This window comes from Pteropus vampyrus, unplaced genomic scaffold, assembly GCF_000151845.1.
Source record: "Pteropus vampyrus isolate Shadow unplaced genomic scaffold, Pvam_2.0 Scaffold53, whole genome shotgun sequence".
NCBI lineage: Eukaryota > Metazoa > Chordata > Mammalia > Chiroptera > Pteropodidae > Pteropus > Pteropus vampyrus.
In genome coordinates, this window is record NW_011888834.1 from 3,442,139 (window position 1) to 3,467,837 (window position 25,699).

The following is a 25,699-nucleotide window of genomic DNA, read 5'->3' on the forward strand; positions in this document are numbered from 1 at the left end:
GTTCAGGAAGTTTCGGTGGCGCTCTTCCAGCACCGCACTGGGGAACCCAAACGCAGCTGCAGGACAACTGAGGTGGCGTTTCCAGAGACAGGAGGAAGTGCTCTGACGCAGCTGTTTGGTTGTTTTAGCTTTCAACTGCTGAAGAGGGTGCTTGAGTATCAAAGACATGAATTACGCACGGTTCCTCACGGCGACGAGTGCAGCAAGAAGGCCTTCTGCCATCCGAATGTTGAGTGAGTGCTGCGGCAGCACCCCTTCTCCTGGAGGTGGGGGTGGTTCTCTCAGAGCCCCTAAGGGTGGTGTCTACAGTCACCGCTCGGTTACAGTCATTCAACTGTGAAAGCTCTGTGTGAACCGGGCTCTGCATGCGAATCATGAAGAACTCGGGCTAGGCGGGGAATCTATTATCTCTGCTCGAAAGTAGTAGGAGCAGCAATAGAGGCCCAGGCTGTTGTGGGACAGGTCCTTGGACAGAGACAGGGAATGCTATCTAGAAAGGTTCTTCCCGACACGAGTAGGGGTTAGGCACAGTGTGCAGATGTGTGCCGAGTGGAGAGGGCCTGGTGAATGGGGAGAGAAAGGCGTGAGCCATGAAGCTTGACAGGCAGGTAAGGACTAAATGGAGGAGCGTTTTCTAATAGTGTAGTGTGGCCTTTGGCGCCTTTCCTGATTACTCTGCCTTCTTAGTTGGACATCTCCATTGCTTAGTTCCTCCACCAATGAGGCTGGTCCAAAAAAGTTACTTTACGTCTATTTTAGATTAACATCCTATCGCTAGATATTGTTAAACTTTACAGTTGTATTGGCTACAAAGCAACATACTAAACTATGTCTATTTAGAAAAGTCTTCAATGAAAGTGTTTCTTATTCTCTTCCATATTTATTGTAGATGAGTTATTGATCAGGGCACCGAAATCCGTCATCTCTTTGGCTACTGGATCACCAAATCCAAGCATGTTCCCTTTTAAGACTGCTGTTATCACCACAGAAGATGGCAAGACCATCCAGTTTGACGAAGAGATGATGAAGAGAGCACTTCAGTATTCTCAAACTGCTGGGTGACTATAGATACTTGAGTTTTGTTGGCTCGTTTTATGAGCAGTAGTCTAAGGCCCACTGATAAAGTGATTTTATCTTTTTTAACTGGGCATTCAACAGTTAGGAAGGTTTGGAGAAGAGTTTTCAAAGAATAATTAATAACCACAGGGATATTGAGTGCTTCTCACTCTTACATAACAGAGAGAGTCAGAGAAGGCTTCTGGGAAAAAAGTGCCATTTGAGCTGAGACTAAAAAAACATGAGAAGATAGCTAGGTGAAGAAGCAGGTTAGGAGAAGGGATGAAAAGGATGTTCCAGGAAGCAATAATTTTAAAGTCCTGGGGCAATTTTTAAGAATGATGTTCTCTTTCTAAACAGGCAGCCATGAAAATATGTTACCCTCAGTTCAGATGTCTTTAATTCTTACAGGCAACCTAGAACACATACCTTAAAATTTTCCTTAGCTGATCTTTTTCCAGTGATAAAGGATAATTTATAGAGTGTAATTACATTTTATTAAAGCCTTCTACTGTGATTGAAATGTATATTGAAATACAATACATGTTTTGTATATATGAATTATATTATATATAATACATACATAGGCTTTTCTTTCCAAGAACTTTTTGAGTCTGAACTTCTAGGAAGCCTGTGGAAATATTCCTAAGGAGAATGAAGAATCTATTATGCTGTGAGTGCTCTATAAAATAAGGAATGTGGGCTTTGGAATAAGAAAGATGTTGACTTAAATCTCGGCTTATTTAATCACTGGCTAATTGACTTTATGTGAATTTCTTAATCTCTAAGTCTGTTACCTTGTCATTTAAATAGGGATATTAATATTGGCAAAAAGGTTGAGGATTTTAAAATTGAATGTATAAAGTACCTATTATAAGGCTATCATTTAATTTCTCTCTACTTTTATTATAATATTTACTACTATAAATTTGAAAATACATTTTATACTTTAGAATCCCGGAGCTGTTGTCCTGGCTAAAACAGTTACAAGTAAAATTGCACAATCCTCCCACTATCCATTATCCATCCAGCCAAGGACAAATGGACATATGTGTCACATCTGGCAGCCAAGACGGTCTTAATAAGGTAAGACTGAAAGAAAAGGGTACCAGCCCACATTAAAAATCAAATATGTTCATAAATAGTCATCTCTTACAAACAGGAGGATCATGTTTTGTGAGTTACTGGTAGTCTTTCTTGTCTTTACCTAGAATTGCAAACGGGGAACTTAAAAAACATTCACCAGCCTGATTTTTCTTAAACAGATCATGTGATCAAAGACCCAGAGCTATGAGTCATTCAAACAGGATTCCCATTAATCCTATTTAACTCCTACCAGAAGCTTAGTGAGCACTGCTTAATTTCACCTGACTCAAAGATTCACATTACGTTTGATTTATGTTATTTTAGTTATAAAATTGTAGTGTAATTTTTAAATTCTTTAATGGGCATATCTTGATACTCCTCAGATGAAATGTAATTTCTTTGCATGTCTGCTTATGTAATCAACTGTGCTTGCCACTGCATGTATCTCGTCTCCATCTGGCTGTGTTTCTCTAGATCTAAGTATATGTCTGTGTCTCTGACTTCACTCTAGGTGTTCTCTCTCTCTCTCTCTCTCTCTCTTTCTCTCTCTCTCTCTCTCTCTCTCTCTCTCCCCCTCTCTCTTTCTTTCTCAGCCTCATGTTCGCTCACTCACTTGCATTCTATCCGTCTCTCTCCTGGGTCCCAGGAACTCCACAGACGTAACCAACACTGGGTGGTTCCCACAATAAAGAGACTGCAACTATGGTTTCGTTGTATTTTTCTTTTCTTTTTCATGAATAATTAGTCCTGAAAAAAGATTCTCAATATTCAATCTTCATATCTAGATTAAAATAAGACTCTTATCATAAACCAGAGTAGCTTTATGTAAATGTGAAAGCTGTAATCTGGTTAGCTTTAATAAATTTTAGTTAAATTATTATTATAGAATAATGTATTGAGGGAATAGGAATCTTTATAATTTTCCTCCCTCTTTTTTATTTACTATTAGAGTTTTTGCTTGAAGAGAAACATTTGTGGCTCTATAGATTAATGTGAAAAAAAGTTCTTTTCCATGAAATTCTTTTCTTAGGAAGGTACACTATGAACTTTTTTTTCCACAAAGATGCTCAAGACAATTTCTTCTTTACCTGTCACAACATCAGTAATATTAAAGAAGCAAGATAGCATAGATGGCCAAATACATCAATAACTTACTTATTTATAGACATGCTTATTGCAGAGGCCTAAGTGGGACTCTGGTTTAACATTTTTTTCCACTTTGTCCTCTAGGATAGATATTATTTTAAGTGCCTATGTTCTGTTCCTATCTACATCTATTAAACAGTGCTACCAGATAATAAACAGTCCTTCTCTTCATTTAGGATATTTGACATTCTCATGTCCCCTAATTGACATGGAAAATGTAAGTAATTAGGTTTTCATTTGATCTATTGATAATGCACATGCCATTCAAGCAATTTGCTTGGTCTTAGGATATCCTGTAAAGCCCAAATCAATTAGAAACTTTTCAGAGAATACTGTTTGTCATAAAATGCTAAAAGCTCATAAGGAAATGGTAAATTGATCATCTTAGGCCAAATCAGTAAACAAAAGTAAAATCTGTCTCAATTGATAATGGCAATACTGTTTGCCATGAGATGTAGGTTGTTAAAATGATAGGAAGGAGAGGCTTGAACTGGGGATTGTGAAACATTGCAAGGTAAGAAAAGATTATTCTGTGATTGATATAAGCTTTAGTAATAATAGACTCCTTTGATTAGGCTGGAAATATCTATTGTCTGGCTCTGTTGATGTCAGTAGGCATCATATTTTCTGCAAAATCTCCTAAATGTGTCAAGCTTTGTCTTACTTGGCCTCTAAATATCCTTTGACATTGTCGACCTTCCCATCCTTTTTGAAATACTCTCCTCTTCTGGCCTCTGGGCACCACATTGGACAGCTCTCTGGAGGCCCACTTTCCCTGCCTCCATGGCTATGTCTGCTACATGGCCATTATTTATTGGGGTTCCTCAAGGCTCAGGCCTCAAATTTCTTCTGCCCTTATTCTGTACACTCTCCCTGGGTACTTCTATTTACATCAATATGATCGATCATATGCTGATAAATTCCAAGTCCATTTATCCATCTGTCCACCTGACATATATCACAAGATGTTTTAAAGGCACCTCAGACCAAACCACACTCATCATCTCCCTCGGACAAATTTTGGGGTCTGTTTTTTCAGGGAATGGCACCACTCACATCATCTACTTCCATATCCAGAAACTTAGGAGTCATTTTTGATACTTCCTCTTCCTCTCTCCCCTATAGTCCATAATTATGTTGGTTTGATTTCCTAAATACTTCTCAGTTCTCCTCTCCAATACCATCATCATCATTCTAATTCAGACTACCCTTATCTGTGCCAAATAATCATAAAAAATTTCCAAACTTTCCACATATATTCTCATTCCTCTTTCATTCTTTCTTATTGTAACCAGAATGATCTGATTATATGACTGACTCCCTGTTCCCACCCTCTACCTAAACTTCTTACTGGCCTCAGTTGGCCCAAATGCCTTCATGGTGTGGTCTCTGCCCACTTTTGTCTGCTATCACTCCACTCTCCTCTTTATACTCTGCTTCAAGCCACAGAACTCTTTCAGTTTCTCAGAATGTACCCATTGTCACCTCTACACCAACTCATCACTTTCTCGGGGAAGCTTTCTCTGAATGCTCTGTTTCCTGAATACCCAAGTCCTCTTAACAACAGCTCTTAAAACACTGTGTATCTACTTAATGCACTCATCATTGTTTTTAAATATACATTTATTTGAGTAATTAGTTGATTAGTGTCTAGCTTTCCTGGTAGACTAGTACCTCCAGACTAATAACCATGTCATTATACTCATCATTTTATTTCCATATCTTATATAAGCCTGGATTATAGTAAAGATTTAATACATTTTCAAAGAAGGACTAAAAGGATAATATGAATTTTAGGAGCCAAAGCAGTTATGTTAATTTTCATTTAACCCTAGAACAGAGGTTGGCTTGAAAGGCAAATCCAGCCTCCATCTGATTTTGTAAATAGAGTTTTATTGGAACTCAGCCACACCCATTCTTTTTCATATTGTCTATGGCTCTTTTTCACAGAGTCAGTGATAAGTAGTTGCAACACAGACACTATGGCTCACAAAATATGTACCATCTGCCACTTTACAGAATATATGCCAACTCCTACTCTGGAATCTTAGTGATTGCAAATTAAAAAAAAAAAAGGGGGGGTTCTAAGAATGAAACAATACTATCCAACCTATCCTATGCTTCTTTTGTTAGGTGTTTGAAATGACCATTAATCGTGGAGATAATGTCCTCCTAAATGAACCTGTTTATTCAGGAACACTTCATGCTGTGAGTATACATTTCTATAAAAGGCAACTCTCTTTCTTATAATAAATAAGAAAAACCTATTGCACCTTTAGAATTATCTGTCCACTAAAAAATAAAATAGCATCTTTCATCTGTAAACAAGAGAATCTTAAATGATATATGCAAACTATGTTAAATGTGTCTTCTGTTTTATACATTTGTTTTTATCAAATTTAAATGTATAGGTACTAAAATTAGGTTGTGCAACTATTTACAGTAGCCAAAATATGGATGCAACCTAAGTGCTCATCAATAGACAATTGGATAAAGAAGTTATGGTTCGTATATACAATGGAATATTACTCAGCCATAAAAAAAGAAATGAAATCCTACCATTTGCAACGACGTGGATGGACCTAGAGGTTATTATGCTCGGTGACATAAATCAAACAGAAAGATAAATACCATATGATTTCACTTATATGTGGAATCTAAGGAACAAAAAGAACAAACTAATCAAAAACAAACTCACAAACATAGAAGACAATCTAGTGATGGCTAAAAGACAGGAGGGTTGGGGGAGCGGGAGAAAGGGGTGAAGGGTTAAAGAAGTATAAATTAGTAGTTGATAGGTGGTCACAGGGATGGGGAGCACAGCATAGAGAATGCAGTCAGCTGTAATAAAATGGCTAGGCATAGGGACAGAGAGAAAAAGAGCAATCAGGGGGATTATTTCATAAGCTATATAAATGTCTAACCAGTATACTGTACACTTGAAACTAATAATAAAATTAAATTTTAAAAAATTGGGTTGTGCAAAATCATGCCCAGCTTTCTTCAGATGTCACTTGAAATGTGACATAATTTACAAAAATTTATTTTTTCATTACCATCTTTAATTGCTATATGCCTAAGTATAATCATGTTATATGCCAATTTAATATAACTGCAAATTAACATAGTAATTAGGACTTTCCACTCCAGTGTTAAATTAATACGACTATAATAACCAGAAGGAGGGAGCTAGTCATCTGGCTCTGCTATGCACTGGTCAGAACGCACTGCTGAGAATTAGGTTTGTTTGAGATACAATGATTTAGGGTAGATAAGTACACCAAGTGGGGCAGTCAGAGAATAGTAATCAGAGTGAGTAGGAAACTGGAAACCATACTACATGACGAATGGTTTTAGGAACTGTGGCTATCTTCCCCCAAAAGAGAAGACTCAACAAACATGAGAACTATCCTCATGTAAAAGTTAGCCAGGTGACAGAGGAACTAGATTTGTCTGTGCATGTCTTTAGATTGAGAGAATTGGAACCAAAGACTAGAAACTACAGGGAAACAATTTCAATATAACAACTTTCTAACCATCAGCCTTACCTGACTCTCTAGGAAGGTAAAGCATCGTTCATCACTGTGGGTGCTCAAAATTACTCTTGATTGCCACCCGATACAAATGTTGTAAAACTAATTCTAGCATAAAGTAAGGGTAATTGAATGAGATGCCTTTATGCTCTGAATATTCCAATGGAATAGAATCAAGAGTCCAGAAATAAACCCATAGATGTGTGGCCAGTTGATTTTGACATTCTTGTCCATTCGAAAGGACAAGAATAGTCTCTTCACAAATTGTGCTGGGACAACTGGATTTTCACATACAAAAGGAAGGAATGAGAGAAAGAATGAGAGAAAATATCTGCAAGCTTTATATATGATGAGGCCTTAATATCCAGAATATGTAAAGACTTCCTATAACTCAACAACAAAAGACAAAAAAACTAATTTAAAAATAGACTAACGACTTGAATAGATATTTCTCCAAATAAGATATACAAATGGCCAATAAGCACATGAAAAGATGTTCAGCATCAATTAGTCATCAGAGAAATGAAAATCAAGACCACAGAAAAATATTACTTCACATGTACTAGGATGGCTATGATTTTTTTAATGGAATATAGAACATATTGGTGAATATGTGGAAAAATCAGAATCCTGGTGCATTGCTGGTAGAAATGTAAAATGATACAGCCACTGTGGAAAACTTGTCAGTTCCTCAAAAAATTAAACACAGAAATACTGTGTGACTCACCAATTCCACTTCTGATATATGCCCAAAAAGAATTAAAAATTGATGCTCAAACAGAAATACAAATGTTCACTACAGCATTATTCACAATAGTCAAAAGGTGGGAGCAACCTGATCGTACATCAATGGGTGAAGGAATAACAAAATGTAGTATGTACGTACAATAGAATATTATTGAGCTATAAAAAAGGAACAAAGTTCTGATACATGTTACAACATGGATAAACCTCAAAAACATTATGCCAAATGAAAGAAGCCAGACACAAAAAGACACATACTGTATAATCCCACTTACATGAAATATCTAGAATAGGTAAATTCAGAGACAGAAAGTACATTAGAGGTTACCCAGGTATGGGGGAGGGAGGAATGGGGAGCTATTGCTTAATGAGTACAGAGTTTCTACCTGGGGTGATGAAGAGCTTTTGGAAATCGATGATGCAGGATGCACCCATTGTGAATGTAATTAATGCCACCGAATTGTACTCTTCAGCGTGGTAAAAGTTTTGTTATATATATTTTACCACAGTTAAGAAAACTGAAGTAAAATAATTGCCTTTTCCTAATGATTGAATACTAATTACTAATTATTTTCCTAAACTCCTAAGACTTAAGATTATATAATCCTATAAGTATAAAATTTGTGTCTACATAAACAGTATGCATGTACATATGCACAATGTTTTCACATATCCAAACAGAAACTGAGTGCCAACCTATAAGGACATATGCTAATAAGAAATATGTGTTTATTTTGTGGCCCAATATTGATTTATTATATTCATGGTAGATGTGCTTTTTAAGTCTAAGACCTCTTACTTTTTAGTAAATTTATTGGGGTGACATTGGTTAATAACATTATATAAGTTTCAAGTGTACAAATCTATAATACATCATCTATATATTGCATTGCATACTCATCACCCAAAGTCTAGTCTCCTATCTTAGACTGTTTAAATTTTTCATAAGTAGCAACTTGATTATCCCCACTTAGGGCATAATTCTACATTTGAGTGTTAAAAAGTGTTTGCTTATCTTTTGAAATTTTTTTCTGAGAACCTCATTCGATTATTGTTATTTTTTTTAAGTTCTGATTTTTTGCGTTTGTTTTCATCCAATAATAAGATTCCACAAGATTTTTATAAAATTATAACTATAAGTAAGGCTACTACTTGCCAGTTCAGCTTTAGCAATTCGTAAAATACTGAAGTACTTCCACGATCATTGGTGAGTGGCTACCTTATCCCCCCGACTGTCCCATTACCACCTTGGCTTTCCTAGCCCTCTCCTAAGACCCCTCTGACCCTCCCACGATGGATTATTAATGCTGGCATAGCAGGGAGTCTCCAGGACCCCCTTCTAGCCTGTAGCTATATCTGATGTGCCCATGCTACACCACTTGTTAAATATTTTGAATATCACCTTTGCTTGTAACTAGTTTATATATTAGCATAACAGATGCTTTATAGAATTAATTTACGGTCAAAAAACATTTATTAATAAACACTGACTTTATGAACCAGTTCTAATTATACCTATAAAGATAATTCGTCAGAAGAGGCTGGGTTGTGTTATGTAACAATATCTATCTCAGTGGCTTACCACTACAGACATTTTTCTCTCATACCACATGGCCACTACGAGGCAACTACGGCTCTGTTCCATGTCACCTTCATCCCAAGCCCCAAGTTGCCAGAAGCAGCCTCTTTCTGCACCATTGTGAATCTCAAAGCAGAGGGAAAAGAAAAAGAGAGAACCATAAGCTGGATTTTAAAGCTTCTGCTTGGAAGGGACACACATCGCTTCTGCTCACAGTTTTTTGGCCAGTGCCAGAAACATGGCCAAGCCTGACATATAGGAGGAAAGAAGTATAATCCTTCCCCTGCGAATTGATAGGGAGTCTTTTTGAACCATAATGTAATCTACCCCGGGGCAACAATAGTTTTAGAATATACAACCTCAACCATCAGGAGCACAGAGCTGAGTGCAGGTTGATGGACTGAAGAGTGTAAACGGTAACATTCCTAGTTAATATAAGAAGAATCAATGACACATATTTTGTAATCATGTCTGAACCTTGGGCTTTCTGTTTTCCTTTGTGGTCAACAGCTTCTACCACTGGGCTGCAACATTATTAACGTTTGCAGTGATGAATATGGAATTATTCCAAACTCCCTCAAAGAAATACTTTCTAAATGGAAACCAGAAGATTCAAAGAACCCTAAGAAAAACACCCCCAAATTTCTTTATACTATCCCAAATGGCAGCAATCCTACTGGAAACTCATTAACAAGTGATCGCAAAAAGGAAATTTATGAGGTATTTTAAAAGAATGTGTTATGTGGCTATGTTCTTGTTTCTTTTTGACTTTTTAGAAGAGTACTGTGCAAGTTCCCTTTCTTAATAACAGAAAATCAGCTATGCCAAGGGTCATAATAAATTTAAACATAAGAAATTACTACCTCCTTTGTTAACTACGAGATTTCTCTTTCCCTTTAATTGGTATTTTCATAAAAAGAAAGAGTGTTCTTGGCCCGATTTTAAATTTTATGAGATTTTTTTAATATTTGACCCCAAGTTTGATTTTTATTATTTTTAATTTGTATTTTTGAATTGTCTCTTTTTCTTACTCTTTGTCAAGTCAGGTTAAAAATAAATTCTTTAAAATTAAGAGGCATGTTCCTTTTGTAAAGTCTCTTTTAGGTACCTGACTACAATGCCTAAGCTTTTCACCACAAACATTTTTTTTAAAATATCAAACAATATGGAGCTATACAGAAATCTTTCAAAAATAAGAGAAATGTGACTTTTTGTAAAGTCTTTCGTGTACCTGACTGTACTCCCTAGCCTTTCACTACAAATAGCTTTTAAAATAAGTACCAAACCCATGTTAAAATATATAGAATTTAATTATGTGTAGTAGAATCACATATATAATGAGTAAAAGGAAATGTTTAAAATCTTGTATATATGAGTATACATATATACGTACATATATGTGTGTGTATAAATATAAAATCTTCACTTAACGTTGCAACTTTAAGCAAAATGACATATAACAAAATCAGTTGTATCATAAGCTAATTGAGATAAACAAGAGTTAAGTTCCTACAGCATCTCATCAACATTATAATGAAACAATATTGTTCAAGAACACAGAGTCATGCACCACTTAACAACAGAAACACGCTCTGAGAATGTGTTATTAGGCAATTTTGCAGTTGTGCGAACATCATAGAGTGCACTTACACAAACCTAGATGGTACAGGCCATATGATGTAGCCTATTGCCCCTGGGCTACAAGCCTGTACAGCATGTTACTATACAAAACAATAGGAGGTTAAATCAAGCACAAGAGAAAATGATGCAGCCAAGAGACAAGGTAAACAGGAGATGCATGAGGCTGCTGCTGCCATAACACTACCTACTGTTTATACAGCCAACCTCTCTTTATAAATAGAAAGAGTACACTCTAAAATATACTAAAGTATAGTAAATACATAAACCAGTAACAGTCATCTATTACCATTATCAAGTATTATTTATACTACTGTCCATAATTTTATGTGCTATACTTTTATAAAACTGACAGCTCAACAGGTTTGTTTACACCATCATCACCACAAACACGTAATGCATTGTGCTACGATGTTGTGATGGCCACCACGTCACTAGGTGATATGATTTTTTTTTCTACATTTTATTCATTTTTTTTATTATTTGTTTGCTTTTCAGTTGCAGTTGACGTTTAATATTGCATTAGTTTCAGGTGTGCAGCATATTGTTTTCTCAGCTCCATTATAATCTTATGGGACCACTGTCGTATATGCAGTCCATCGTTGACAGAAATGTCATTATGTGGTGCATGACTGCATGTACTGAAATACTGCCTTATTTTTATCAAACACTCCTGGTTTCTGTCCTGAGCTTCTCTTCTTATTTATACACTCCCTAGACAGTGTCATCTGGTTCTATGGTTGTAATTCTGTTCTATAATGAAATATCTCTCCCCTGAACTCCAGACTTCTGCTTACAACTTTAATACTCAACTTCTGCATCCAACATCCAACATAAATATCTAATAGGCATTTTAAACCTAGCATGGCCACATAGAACTCTTGATTTTGTCCAGCCACACCCAAACTTCCAATTCGCAGGCCCTCACATTCTCCATCTCCATAAATTGTGCCAGCATGAACAATTACCTTTTATTCCTCTCTTTCTCTTCTCTCTTCACCCCCGCCCCTACATCCAACCCATTCTATTGAGTATACCAACAAATTATTCAAATCCATCCATTTCTCTCCACTACCATTTCTGTCGCCACCTACTTAGATACCAGCTTACTTCCCTCGCTATCTACTAGGATGCTTTCCCCACCAGACCCCTGCTGCACTCCACTCTTGGTCTCTAACCATTCTTCACACAGCAGCCACTCTTGTCCTCCCCCTGCTGAAATGTAAATGGAAAGCCAGTCTCATTGTCCTTCTGTTAACAATCTTCCAGGGGCTTCCCGCTACAGTTAAAATAAAATACCAAGTCCTTTATCTGCCTTGCAAAGCTGTCCTGGTCAGCTATTCTCAGGCCTCTTATCAACCTTCTTGTAGCCCATTTGCTGCAGTCACACTGGCCTTTCCAACCCTTAAACGGGCCAAGTTCTTTTGTCGCCCAAAGGCCTTTGCTCTTGCTCATCTCTCAGTCTAGAAGCTTCTTCCCTGATATTTCCACAGCTGGCTCCTTCTTGTCATACTGAGCACCCTGTTTAGTGTCCTGCATAGCTCTAAAGTCCCCCATCTAATATGTCTTCATTATCCATTGGCTTATGTATATTTCATTTTTCTCACTAGAATGTAAGTTCCATGAGAACAAGAGCCTCTAGTGCCTTATCCATCTTCATTAGTTTGGGGTGCCAAACTAATCTGTGACCTGTTAGGAACTGGGCCATACAGCAGGAGATGAGTAGCAGGTGAGCGAGCCAAGGTTCATCTGTATTTGTAGCCGCTCCCCAGTGCTCACATCACTGCTTCAGCTCCACCTCAGATCAGCAGGCATTAGATTCTCATAGAAGCACTGGTCCTTGGTGCCAAAAAGTTTGGAGACCACTAGTCTAGACAGTAGGCACTCAATAGCTTCTTGAATGAATGTAGACAAAGAATTATGGTTCCAAATGCTTTTGATTTTATATAGCAGTTAAGAAATAAATATACTACTTTAACCTTTTTTAGCTTGCAAGAAAATATGATTTCCTCATAATAGAAGATGATCCTTACTATTTTCTCCAATTCAACAAGGTAAGTGACAATTGAACTTATTTCACAATTAGAAGATAAACTGTTGTAAGTTATTACACTGCATTTGATTTTAGCCTGGCAGCTAATCCACCTTTACATTGAAATTAAATGATTGATAATTTACTACCACTTCAACTTTTAGCCTTTTAGTTTTATCATGGAATTAGTACTTCTCATTTTGGTATTACTGTTCTTTCTAGAAATAACTTACTTTTAAAATGGTAGCTGGTGCTCCATACTGTGCATTTGGACAAACACAAGATTTGGAAGCTGTTTTCAAGCTGAAAGAGAAAGAGGATTGTGATCAATTAGTGACATCCATTATGGACATAAGGCATTACTGGCACCATGCCACATATTTGCCATCCCTATCCTTAAGGTCTTGGATCTTACTTGCAGTAGAATGGGTTTTTAGGTTTCTTCTCACTACATAGGTATGCCACTTTTCATAATCATTTGTTCCTAACAGACAGTAGTAGTGATACAGACTCTCAATGCCTGGTTTCTCAAACTCAAACACTATCTTTATTTGCTCTCAGGGCTGCTGAGAACATATACTTGGATTTGATTCCCCCTTTAAATCTACTGGAAAGAAAAACTTTTAATTTCTCTATATGGTTTGCCTGAATGAATAGTATGTCTGCCTCCCTACACCCCATCCTCAATGTGATCGTGGCTCCCTTTCTTGTATACATCTACTTTTGAAGCAAATAATTTATATTGATTAAATTTCTCATCATCAGCTTCATCTTTTATCTTTCTAGTTCTAAGGATCAACATTTTCTCTCTAAACAATCCTGAATGCTTCTGACCCTCTTTATATCTTATCCAAACTAGTTTTTCTTGAATCTTTCTTCTAAATCTGTTTCTAAATCTGTTAATCCTGAATTTTAGTCCTTAGGGCCAGGAGGGCCTGGGTGAGGTTTCCCTAAATTCTTAATAATGGCATCTTAACCAAAGGAGTAAACCCTTGTGTGTGTGTTCGTGTGTGTGCACGTGTGTGTGTGTGTGTGTGTGCGTGTGTGTGTGTGTGTGTGTGAATGGCAGAAAAGTAATCAAAACATGCAAATACTAATAAAAGAACATGCATCTCTGTTTTTACTCCATTTTAAATAGTTGAGATAAAGATAATGGAAAAGATGGTTCTGCTGCTGTTCATTAGAATCCATGCTTTTCCCATTCTCTACATAAAGTTAACTATGCAGTCACTAACAGAGTTCTCAAACCAATAGTATTTATGTTTCCCGTTTCAAGCCCTGGGCACCAACATTTCTTTCAATGGACGTTGATGGGCGTGTCATCAGAACTGACTCTTTTTCAAAAATCCTCTCCTCTGGGTAAGCCCTTATTCTCTAACTTAAGGCTAGATCTAAAAGAGATAGAAACTGTGCCTCATCATCCTTTAGTCTAAACAATTCTTCTCATTTAATATGTTTGTATTCCACTTGCCTGAAAACAGCAGTTAAATTATTGATATAAATATAGGCCTGTTCTCTCTGTTCATCCCCAGTAGAGAGAATGGTCAGGTTTTCAGTTTCGTATATGAAAGAGCATATTTAGAAATACTTGGTTAGACTTGCATTATATTTTAAATGTACACTTAAATTTAAATTTGTATTTTAAATAAGAAGTAGTTAGTTTTATTAGAATATTTTAATTGTCTAGGACCATTTGCCCCAGGTCACAAGTCTTTTCCTAGTGAAATCAGGAAAATGACATGTATTAATTAGTACAGGACTGGTATTATGCTGTGCCTTTTCTCTTTTTTTATGTAGGTTGAGAATAGGGTTTGTAACTGGTCCAAAAACCTTAATAGAGAGAATTGTTTTACACATGCAAGTTGCAACATTGCACACCAGCACTTTTACACAGGTAAGGACAATTTAGGAAATAGAAAAAAAAAATTAAATCAGTTAAGAATAAAAATTAGATGCTCACAAGTAAGACCAAGTTAAGGTGGCAGGGAGAGAAATCACTGAATATGTACTGAATTAGAAAACCAGTTGTAATATGTACTGAATTAGAAAACCAGATGTTTATTCTAAAAGACAAATGAGCATGGTACTAATCTGGCGTTATTTTGTGGCACAGACCTAATTCCCTGAGAATCAGGCTATCTTATTCATGTTGTGTACCTAGCATCTATCACAGGAACTTCATAAAAACTTTTGACCCGAACAAAATGGAACTGGGCTGGAATCAGTAATGTAGCTTGAGCTTCATTGTCTTAGAATCTACAATGAGAACAAGAACTCCAAACCTGTTTAGTAACTCATTGTTTGCCTTCACTGCACATGTGCTAACCTGTCCTAAAGACACTGGTTGGTATGTATTTTAATTGAAATAGAGTTGATTTTAGAGAATGTATAAACTTCCTCACAAGTTTTGAGAAATAATTGAGTCCCTCCCTAATGCAATCTTGAGAATCAGATCTTAAGGACAGAATTGCTACCTAAGAACTCAAAGTTCTTAGGGAACTTTCTGTAAAATAGGACATTCACTTGATATTTTACATTACAGAGTGCTTTATTGAGTTTGGGACTTGTTCCTTTTCTTTTTGTATCTGTTACCAACAAAACTTCACTATCCATTTATAACATTTAGAACTTCCATTTTAGATAGAAGAATCTTCAAATATATAACTTTATATGTCTACTATATGTTTTTTACATTTAGAGAAGAAGTACAGTATGGTAATTAATAGCATGGAACAGGAGCTGGACAATCTGACTTGAACCCAAGCTTTGTGACCTCAGGAAATTTAACTTAACCCTTGTATTTCCTTATCAGTAAAATAGAAATAATAACCTGCCTAATAAGGTTATTATAATATTAAATTAGCTAAAATATATTAATATATTGCAATAATTTCTGGCACTTAGCAAGTACAATATAAATTTATTTTTATTGTTACTAACATCTATTTTAAATCACTGACTGTATAAAACTTAGTCAGCTAGTTATATTTTCTTGTGGTGGTATACATGTAATCAAGAGTGATTGGGGAAAAAAACCTGTTTTAGAGGATAAACTATGACATTTGTTATTGTCTTATCTCTTTTAGCTTCTGGTAGCACAGCTCTTATACCAATGGGGAGAAGAGGGCTTTCTGGCTCATGTAGACAGGTATTGTATGTTAGGTTCCAGATTTTACATATAAATGGACTTTGCTTTATTAATTGTTATTTTTTAATTATTCCACAATAAAGGAAAAAATATAATGGTAAGAAGTTTACCACCAGACAGGTCAAATAAATATGCTCTATTCTCTTATCAAGCATTCAACATTTTTATCAAGATAGAAAACAAATTCTTGTAGACGGGACTCCAGAGCCTTTTAGCTTCTGCAGTCAGTGTACTAAACACATCCTTTTTATTTTCTTCTTCTTCTAGGGTTATCGATTTCTATAGGAATCAGAAGGATGCATTATTGGTAGCTGCAGAGAAGTGGTTAAGTGGTGAGTGGGACATATATCCTATCCTGTGCTAAACAGTAGCATCTATTTCAGTGGGTGATAAAACTGCATAATATTGTTAATAATCCTGTGGGCAAAGAAACAAGAGTGCAGGAATATTCTTGTCAAGAAAATATTACCCTATAAATAATCTCAGAAGTAACAGTCTGCAAGCTCTGGCATATTTCTACCTATCTCTTTTATACCTGTCTGTTGCAAAGAATTTGTGGTTTAAAAAAAAAAAAAAAAAAAAAGACCGATTAGTCTAATAATCAACCAGCGATAAGTTACTTAAAGCTAAATAACATCTATACTCGAAAGGTTTTAGAGTTATTTCAAAATTTTCCTCTAAATAGAAGAGGAATTGTGAAACAATCAAATATACTTCTTTTCTAACTAGCTTATATAAAGACAAAAGAGTACAATCTACAGAGGATTTCTCTTACAAATGATTTGCCTTTTCATCACTAACATTATTTAATATTATCTATAATTTGATTGCAGGATGGTTTAGATTTAATTTTCTATTTAAAAAAGAAAGTAAAACGAATTACATGGCTTTAATTATATCATTAAAAATGCCTTTGATATTAATAATAGTAAGTAAACAAAAAAACCAATTCCTTATTTCTGTCATATCTTGTTCTCTATGAAGTCTCAGTAAAAATAGAATTATCTCTATGCTAAGAGTACTGTTCTACCATTTACAATGGAATTGAAGAAAAGGTTTTAACTAACAGCAACTTTAAAGAAATATATATAATTAAAACCAAAATAATTACTTTTCCTTCCTGGTTTTTCTATCCTGAGCCTCAATGAAGCATAAAGCCTACAAATGCACCTGGAATTACTGGATTTTAAGTACTTCTTTTCATAATTAATTACATGCTGATAAAAACTAATCTATTGGACTTCTAAATTATTACACAAATGATAGGATTTATTGGAAAACTGGAAGAATCTAGAAAGAGTTGAAGAATCCTCTTCTAACACTGAAAGAGTCATATTCGGCTTCGATTTGTTTCTATCTAAGGGAAATAGACATAGGTAGTATATTTCTTACCCAACCCTAAGACTGACTAAAATTGTAAATAACACACACTGGGCTCCTTTCCTCCCTTTCAGCCACACACTCACTCTTACTTTTTGAAATAAACTCAGAACATCAATTTTCAGAACTTATAAAATTATGTATTTTTAAATGCTATCAGTAAAGGAATCTTTTTGGAAATACTAGTTAAGAGTTACTGCAATTATATCATTAAACAATGTATTTGATATCATCAAAAATAGCTTCAGGCGATATTTATTCCTTTCTTTTGTTTATAGGTTTGGCAGAGTGGCATGTTCCTACTGCTGGGATGTTCATATGGATTAAAATTAAGGGCATTTATGATGTAAAAAAACTGATTAAAGAAAAGGCCATTAAGAAAGAGGTAAAAAGGGGGGGGGGGTTATACTTTTTCTTTAAAGTAATTTCTTACTTAAATAAAAATGGAGAGACATATTTATCATTGCCCACCACCTCAACTCATAATCTTTTAATATCAGATGTGTTATCTCATTATTAAAATCATAGTAGATTTTTAGGTTACATAACCATTCTTCTTGTCTAAATTAATGGAAATATAGTCATCAGTCTGAGCTACTGGTTAGTTTAGTAGCTAAGAGCACTCTCTGGAGTGACACTCCTTGGGTTTGAATTCCAGCTCCACCCTTTACTGGATGTGTGGCTTTGGGTAAGTTACCCTCTCTGAGTTTTACCTGTAAAATAGAAATAATGAGAATCCCTCCCTCATAAGGTTGCCATGATAATTAAATGAGTTAATATTGGTAAAGCATTTAGACTACTACCTGGCATATAGTAAATGCTCAATAAGTATTAGCCATTAATATTTAGAATAGAGGGTTCCCCGCCCCCTCCGATTATGAAAGTAAAGCATATTCATGGTAGCAAACTTAAAAACTTAACAAAAATATAATGAAAAGTTTTTGAATAGCCCATAATTTCACCACCGAGATCTTATGACCATTTGTGGTGTACTTTCTTGAAAAGTTTGCATATAGCTAGTATTTTGGCTGTGCAATTATTTTATATGGTTAAAATTACACAGAAATGTTTTCAATTCAAATTAACCCATGAAGATTTCTTCTATGTTTTTTCTCCTTTTATATTTCAATCATAAGTCTAATTAGATTTTGTTCTGGGGCATTGATTAAGCTTAGAAATCTAAATATATCTCTGCATAGTTTTTCAAATTACCAAATAAATTAATTCTTTTATCATGATTGTCAGTCTTTTTATAAACAATAAGATCTATCTCTAGTATCATTTTTTTTTTTCTCGAAGCAATATGTATAAAAGAACAGATTGTGTTGATGTTGGCAGAGCACTCTGCTATTGTCTAAGAGAGGAGGCTGCTAAAAGGCTAGAGCTAGAAACTGACCGGCTGGACTCCAGTGCCAGTTCCACTTGCTTAGGAAAGTCATTCATCTTCTCTAATCATCTTACTGGAGGGCAGGACTCATGCTTTATGAACTGTTCTGATCCTAGTAACAGCATACATTAGGTATTTAATAAATACTAAACTGATTTATTTCAAAGAAATATATTTTAGCATAATAATCAAGTTTATATTTTCTTTGCTTTTCTATCAATGCTATTATCTTAAGAACATTTGATAATTAGCTATTTGTATGTATCTCTGAGCTATGTGCTAAGGATACAGACTATGTATCCTTATTTAATTGCAGTTTTTTCAGTCCTCATCCTTTATTCCATATATCCTGTTGCATGTACCTTAACTTTTTCTAAATAATCTCCAACTTTATCACCACTGCCTTAGCCTAGATTTTGGTCATCTTGCAAAGAAATTATTACCACACCCTCCTTCTCTTACAGCAACTTGCTTTTAGCACATGCCAAAACTTTTCTACTATTTAAGAGAAATGATTTTCATTTTATTGTTAATCAGGATGCAAAATCCCATCCTCTGCCTTGAAATCTTTTCCCCAGAGTATCCCAAATCAATTCACTTCCAACTCATCTTACTTTAGTAGACAGTGCCCAGATTCATACTGTGTAACAAGCAGTTTACTTAATGCTTTTGAATATCATGATTGTACTACATAACAACCTCAAAGACTTAACACAATCGAAATTTATTTCTGACTCACATAATATTTACAACGTGTGTGATCTGCAGGCATCTCTGCTCCAAATGGTCATTCGGAGACCCTGGTTCCTTCCACCTCTTTACTCTTCAGTCTTCAATGCATAGATTTCACAAATGGCTACAGAATGGAAAGAGCATGGTGAATCACACAGGGGAGAATTTTATGGGTCAGGCCTAGGAGCACACATGACTTCACATCCATTGGCTAGGTTTCAGTCATGTGTCCACATATAACTAGAAAGAGGCTGGGGAATAGAATATATTCGTATGCCCAGGAAGCAGAGGGAATGTAACCAGAGTGAGCTATCTGCCACAGTGGTCATCAAGAATCGCAGTGGTTCTCACCACTGTTCTTGACACACTTAACATTGTTATTCCTTTGCTTTATGTATTAAATTTTGTACCTTCTTTCAGTTCTTTGAGGGAGCCAATTTACCCTCTGTATCTTCCTACAAAAATACTCTTCCCCAACTTTTTGCTTAGCCAACACCTACCTATCTTTAAGATCCCAGCTTAAAAATCACTTCCAAATTTGATAACTAAAAAATGTTATCTCATCGTTTTAACTTACGTTACTTTTCTAGTTAGGTTAAGCATGTATTCATGTTTATTACCATTTCTATTTATATTTCTTTTATAATCTGCCCTTTACCCATTAAAACTACAATTTTAGTGTTTTTCTCCTTAGTTTCTGTGAATTCTTTACATGTGGAAAAGAGGTAGCATTTGCCATAATTATTGTAAACATTTTTCCAGTTTCTGTGCTTTTGGTTTTATTTATTGTATGTCATACAGAATTTTTACATAAATTTATTTTTCTCTTGTGATTTCTTTAATTGCTTTTAGTTTTAAAAAGTCTTTCCTCATTCTGAGATTGGATTTACCTATATTTTCTTTTAGTTTTTCTTTAATGGTATGTCACTTATTTTCCATAAACTCAGATATTAATGGTTCCTGGAAATGATTTCTACATCGATAGCTCAGCTCCCAGCCCTTACTTTAGAGCATCCTTCTCCTTGGCTTCTCCAGAACAAATGGATGTGGTAGGTACAATATTTTCTTTAGAGTAACACTAACTATAAATTCTGTTTTTTGGTATACGTGCTCATTTTGTGAGTTACGATATAATTTACTGTCTTCTTGAGTTTCTGCAAAACAGGTATTAGTTGAAAAGTCATGAATTACCATTAAAAGACAAATTTGACTTTTTTGCTAGACTTCTATAGACAAATGAAGAGACCAAGTTGTAGTTATAATTTGTTGTTTTCATGAGTAGTTTTCAGACCTACTAAACAGTGTTGGCTGATTACCAATATGTTATAAAGAAAAGCTCTTTACTTCCTTCATAGAATTAACATGAACCAAAGTACAAACTTATGAAGGCTCAGTCTCTTTCACTGAGGAAAAAAGCATATCAGCAGGGGTCAAATAAAATAATATTCTCAAATTAATCACAAAGTGTAGCTTTAACCAAATAACACAACCAAGGAAACAAGTTCCTAAGGAATGTGTGTCTGAGAATCCAAAAGATCTATAAATTGACTATTGTCATTAACCTTAAGAAGAGTTCTATTTATCCTTGTAGATGTATTGGTTCTTTGTGTGTTCTTTATTTACTTGCTTTCTCATGTCGTTAAATATGCTTTTCATAAGCTATCTCTGCTTTTATATAAGGATGGAGTTGGGCAATTAAAACATTTTTCTGCACATATATAGAATGTATGTGCAGGTGAGAGATTATATGAAAAAAATAAAATCATGTTTGATGTGGAAAAAAGAAAATTATGACCTTGAGAGCTATAAGAACAACAAAAAAAAATCCTGGGAATCAGATATATTTATACCTACATATATTATGATATTTATGGCATCCTAATAAGATAAAACTGAGGTTAAACTTGATTTTTCATTGCCTTATCTTGACCTTAGGTGGCTATTCTTTGTTTGAATTTTTAAAGTTATGACAGACTTCCTAAATAGCATCCTAATTTTATTAATTCTTATCTATTTTCTATTGTAGGCCTTCCAGAGATTAGCTGAACTTATTAAAGAATCTTTATGAAGATATCAAACTCTTCATAGTACTCATGAATTTTTCAGAGAAATTATTTCTATGTTTTAGCAAAAAGAAGTGATCGTTGATGTTAGATTTTCAGATTGGATTTCATAGAACATGTCATATATAGTAATTTAACTAGACAACTTTTATTAAAGTGCTCTTAAATCCACCAGATTGCAAAATATATTTATAATCCACTTGTACCTTTTGATAAATTTTCAACTTGCAAAAAATTATTTTTGCCTTAGATTTTACTGTAAAGAAACCTGTAGTTGCTTTATAATTTCTATAAATTTTCTTTGAAACTAACATTTTACAGTAAATTATTTTGAAAATATTAGAAAATAAAGTTCAAAATGGTATATAATGTGAACTTTTTCAATTTTTTAGGAAAATTTAATGAAAGCTTGTGCAAAAATTATTAGAATTTGACTATTATAAATGATTTTCAATAAGAGTACCACAAACATTGTTATGCCATAGAAATCCCTGTAAAATAAAGTTCTGAAACTCACTAAATGTACCTAAAGGCATCAGACCTGTTAATTCTAAGTATGAAGGAGAGATTGAGACTTAGAAAATTTTACTACATTGCATTTTCATAATACTGCACAATTTGTAAAAACATTCTTATCAGTTATGTAATTTAAATCTCTACACCACTTTAAGGTACTTAGGATATACTTTTTAAATTATTTTCTTTCCCACCTTTTAAGAAGTTTATTTTTCCCATCTAATCACCAAAGTAATATATGCTTATTTTAAATTGTTTAAACAATTCAAGAAATATAAGGAATAAAGTAAAAGCCACTTACTGTCTCACCCCCTAGTGATAATTGCTGTCAGCATTTATCATTCGTCCTTTTAGACATTTTTCTGTACATATACATGTAACAGGTAAAAGAATAGGATCTCATTATGGTAGTGTATCATAAATATCCTGTATTTAGTTTTCTATTGCTGTGTAAAAATTACCACAGTGTCCTAAAATCCAGCAGTTGTATAGCAATAAGTTCCTTTAAGAAATTAGGAAATTTATGTGTTATTTATGCCAACCTTTGTGTATATAAACATCTGTATCATAGTTATTATTGTCCTGGCATCTGGATGAGATGTTACATCTCCCAACAGTTAAAGTTCTTGAGCAAAAATCTCACCTCAGAGCTCGAATCACCTGGCTCAAAGTCCAAATCCCTTTTTCAAAGGTAACTCTGGTGGTTATTTAGGAGAAAATTCGAGAGACGCAGAGCCCGAAGGAAGGCTGAGATGAGGAAACTGAGAAGAAAATATAAATTAAAGAGCTTAATAAAAGTAAAAATAAAATTAGCCTTCCATTTACTTTGTTTAGGAGTTTTCAACAATAATTAAAATTGTTTAGCCATGCACTATATAAATGAGTGCTTTGTTTTTTTTGTCACCAACACAGAATAGTTGATTTATATGTTCATTCATAATCCCCAGCTTTCAAGCAGGAGATTGCCTCTAACTACAATATATATATATATATATATGTTGTATATATAGTGAAATACTACATTTCCAGATGCCCCTGCAGCTACAGGTCCGGATATGATTTAAGTCTGTCATTCAGATGTCTGGATTCAGAACTAAGCTAAGAGGGAACAAGGCAAGATGCTAGGCATCTATTTTGCTAGCATAGCTAAGGCAGCATGATTTTATAACAAGCAGTTTCTAGGTTCGGTGGTTTCTGCTTCTGCCAAAATGAAATTCTGGGGCTAAATCGTTCCTGGAATCTCTGTCTACTTTCTCAGCCTTTTTAACTATTTTGGAAAGCACAGAATATATGAGTATTAAACATTTTTTGCTTAAACCAGCTACAGTAGTTTCCATTATCTACAACTAAATGCAAACAGAGCCAGGGGAGTCAGGGGTCTCAAAAACCACCATTAAGCTTGATGAGTCCCTAAAAGGATGCAGAGGACCCAGAGGTTGTATTCACAGGTACAGTTTATTATAGCAAAAAGATATAGTAAGATCTCAGAAGGAAAAGCTACATGGGGCAAAGTCTGCAGGAAATCAGCACAAGCTTCCAAGAATCCCTTCCCAGCAGAGTCACACAGAATGTGCATAATTCCTCCAGCAATGATTTGTGACATCATGTGCAAAGTCTTGTTGACAAGGTAGGCTCACTTGGATTGGGTTGTCCAAGGTTTTTATTGGGGGTCAGTCACATATATATATAACACCTACATGACTGACCTCAGTTACTGAAGCTCCAAACCCTCAGAGGGAAAGGCATTCACCATAAATCACATTGTTAGTAAAACCCCCTGGAAAACTCTTGTAGTATGGGTCACAACCCCCAACATGCAACACACTCTTATCGGTCAGAATATTCCAAGAGTTCAGTTCCCAGGAGCCAACCGAGGGCATCATGAAAACAGCCCTTTCTAGGGAATGTGCATGGTTCGAATGACCCAGAGCTGCTGAGTTAACCCTTTCCACCCACCAGGAATCCCACTTCTAGACATTTATAGTAAAGAATGACCCAAAATATGGAAGAAACTAAAAAATGCAAAAATAGTAATTGGAATTTAAAATAGCATAATGCTGGGGGTAGCAGTCGAAGTTTTGGGGCTAAATGTCTCAGAGTAGGAAAATGGTTATATCAGTTATGGTTCATTCACATAACTAAGTTGTAGGCAACCACTAAAACACCATTATGAAGCAGTATCATTCATTTTATAAAATATTATAGTAAAACAAATATATATAAAATGGAATGAAAAATCAGGGTATGAATATACATATACTTTAATTACAACTCTAAATTCTAAGAACAAATTTATCAAAAAGACGACAATTGGATAATATTTTTCATTTTCAAAATATTCTCTAACATGGTCCTTTACTTTTATAATTTAAAAATAATTTTGAATACCTTAAGAAAACGAGTTACACTTTTTTTCAGTTTGATAAGCAGAGATTCTTAAAAGGCAATGGTAAAAAATATAATTCAGGACGGCACTAGTGTGCAAATACCATGTAATGGAAAAATCAAATTGGAAGGCACATCTATACAGCCAGAGTCTATTTGAATCTGGCCAAAAATTACATAGGTTTAATTTTCTATTGTTAGTCTATGTGGCTTCTTTATGGCTGCCATAACGTCACCATCCATGGACCCAAATAAACTGAAGCAGCTGTGGAACATCTCGTCCTGGTGGTTTTCAATATGTCTATTTCAAGTTGGCCTAAAACAGTTGTCATTTAGCATGGTTCTCTTTTTATTTAAATTTGAATATTTATTTGTCCATGTGAGGAATTTTCTCTCCTCTACGTATGAAAGTTTTTAATGCTCCCCAAAAATACTCCTACAGCATGGTGTATCTTTAGATTCCTTTTTAAAGGAATGTTAAACTAAGTCTTCATTGGGTGACAGTTATTAACTTTATCAAAAGTAAACTTAATTAAAATTTTCGGAGACTAAAAATCTTAATGAAAATCAAATATTGACTAAACATCTAATTTTAACTGGTGATATGTGTTTATTAAAATTTTAGGTTTCCTGAAGTTAAGAACCATAAGTCCTTCCTCTGAAACCCACTGGCAATTAAAAGAATGTGATTTTTTAAATGTGTGTATTGTATATGTGTGCATTGTATAGCCTGCCTTTATAGTTACTCTACTTTTAAGCTTTGGGATTTAAATTTTCATATATCGATTTTATTCTTTCAGTCAGCAAATATTTATTGAGTGCCTACTATTCCAGGCACTCAACATATAGAACAAAATTAATTCTTACATTTGGGGCAAGAGTTGGTGAAGGAAGACAGACAATAATAATTATTAATTAAAGTATATTATGCAGCGATAAGTGCTACAAAGAAAATAATAAGGGTAAAGAGATTGATAATGATAAAGCTGGGTTACTATTTTTAATACAGGTCTCAGAGAAGTTCCCCAGAACAGGTGACATTTGAGTAGAGAGCAGAATGCAGTGAAGGAATGGGCTGTGCGGATTATCTCTATAAAGCACTTGATGCAGAGTGAACTTGAAGTGCAAAAGCCCTTAGGAAAGACCACATTTGGCCTATTTTAGGAACTATGAAGAGTTCGAAGTGGCTAAAGAGTCCACAGAAGTGCGCAAGTCTGCTCAGCTGCCACAACAAAGCACCACAGGCTGGGTGACCTAAGCAACAGAAATTTATT

At 34.9% G+C, this 25,699-nt stretch overlaps 1 protein-coding gene across 2 annotated transcripts; it reads left to right on the forward strand.

Annotated features, from left to right (window-relative positions):
* AADAT (aminoadipate aminotransferase) lies at positions 1–21,529 on the forward strand. 2 transcript variants are annotated; one of them, XM_011360268.2, is made up of 14 exons: positions 1–237; positions 576–583; positions 890–1,058; positions 2,010–2,142; positions 5,422–5,496; positions 9,655–9,864; positions 12,771–12,836; positions 14,091–14,173; positions 14,612–14,708; positions 15,901–15,962; positions 16,230–16,294; positions 17,621–17,727; positions 20,409–20,510; positions 21,488–21,529. In XM_011360268.2, exons 1-14 carry the CDS (start codon positions 167–169, stop codon positions 21,527–21,529), a joined length of 1,290 nt encoding a protein of 429 aa, XP_011358570.1. In that variant the 5' UTR covers positions 1–166. The 2 variants fall into 2 exon arrangements, with proteins under 2 accessions (XP_011358570.1, XP_011358569.1); XM_011360267.2 differs by lacking the exon at positions 576–583 and having other exon boundaries at positions 1–233.
* The last annotated feature ends 4,170 nt before the right edge of the window (positions 21,530–25,699 follow it).

What these genes read in the sequence shown, in the direction of transcription:
- AADAT (XM_011360268.2), top strand. Translation starts at nt 167, where the DNA reads ATGAATTACGCACGGTTCCTCACGGCGACGAGTGCAGCAAGAAGGCCT. An exon ending in ACACCAGCACTTTTACACAG is followed by an intron (nt 14,709 to 15,900) that starts GTAAGGACAATT and finishes TATCTCTTTTAG; the next exon opens with CTTCTGGTAGCACAGCTCTT. An exon ending in TTTCTGGCTCATGTAGACAG is followed by an intron (nt 15,963 to 16,229) that starts GTATTGTATGTT and finishes TTCTTCTTCTAG; the next exon opens with GGTTATCGATTTCTATAGGA.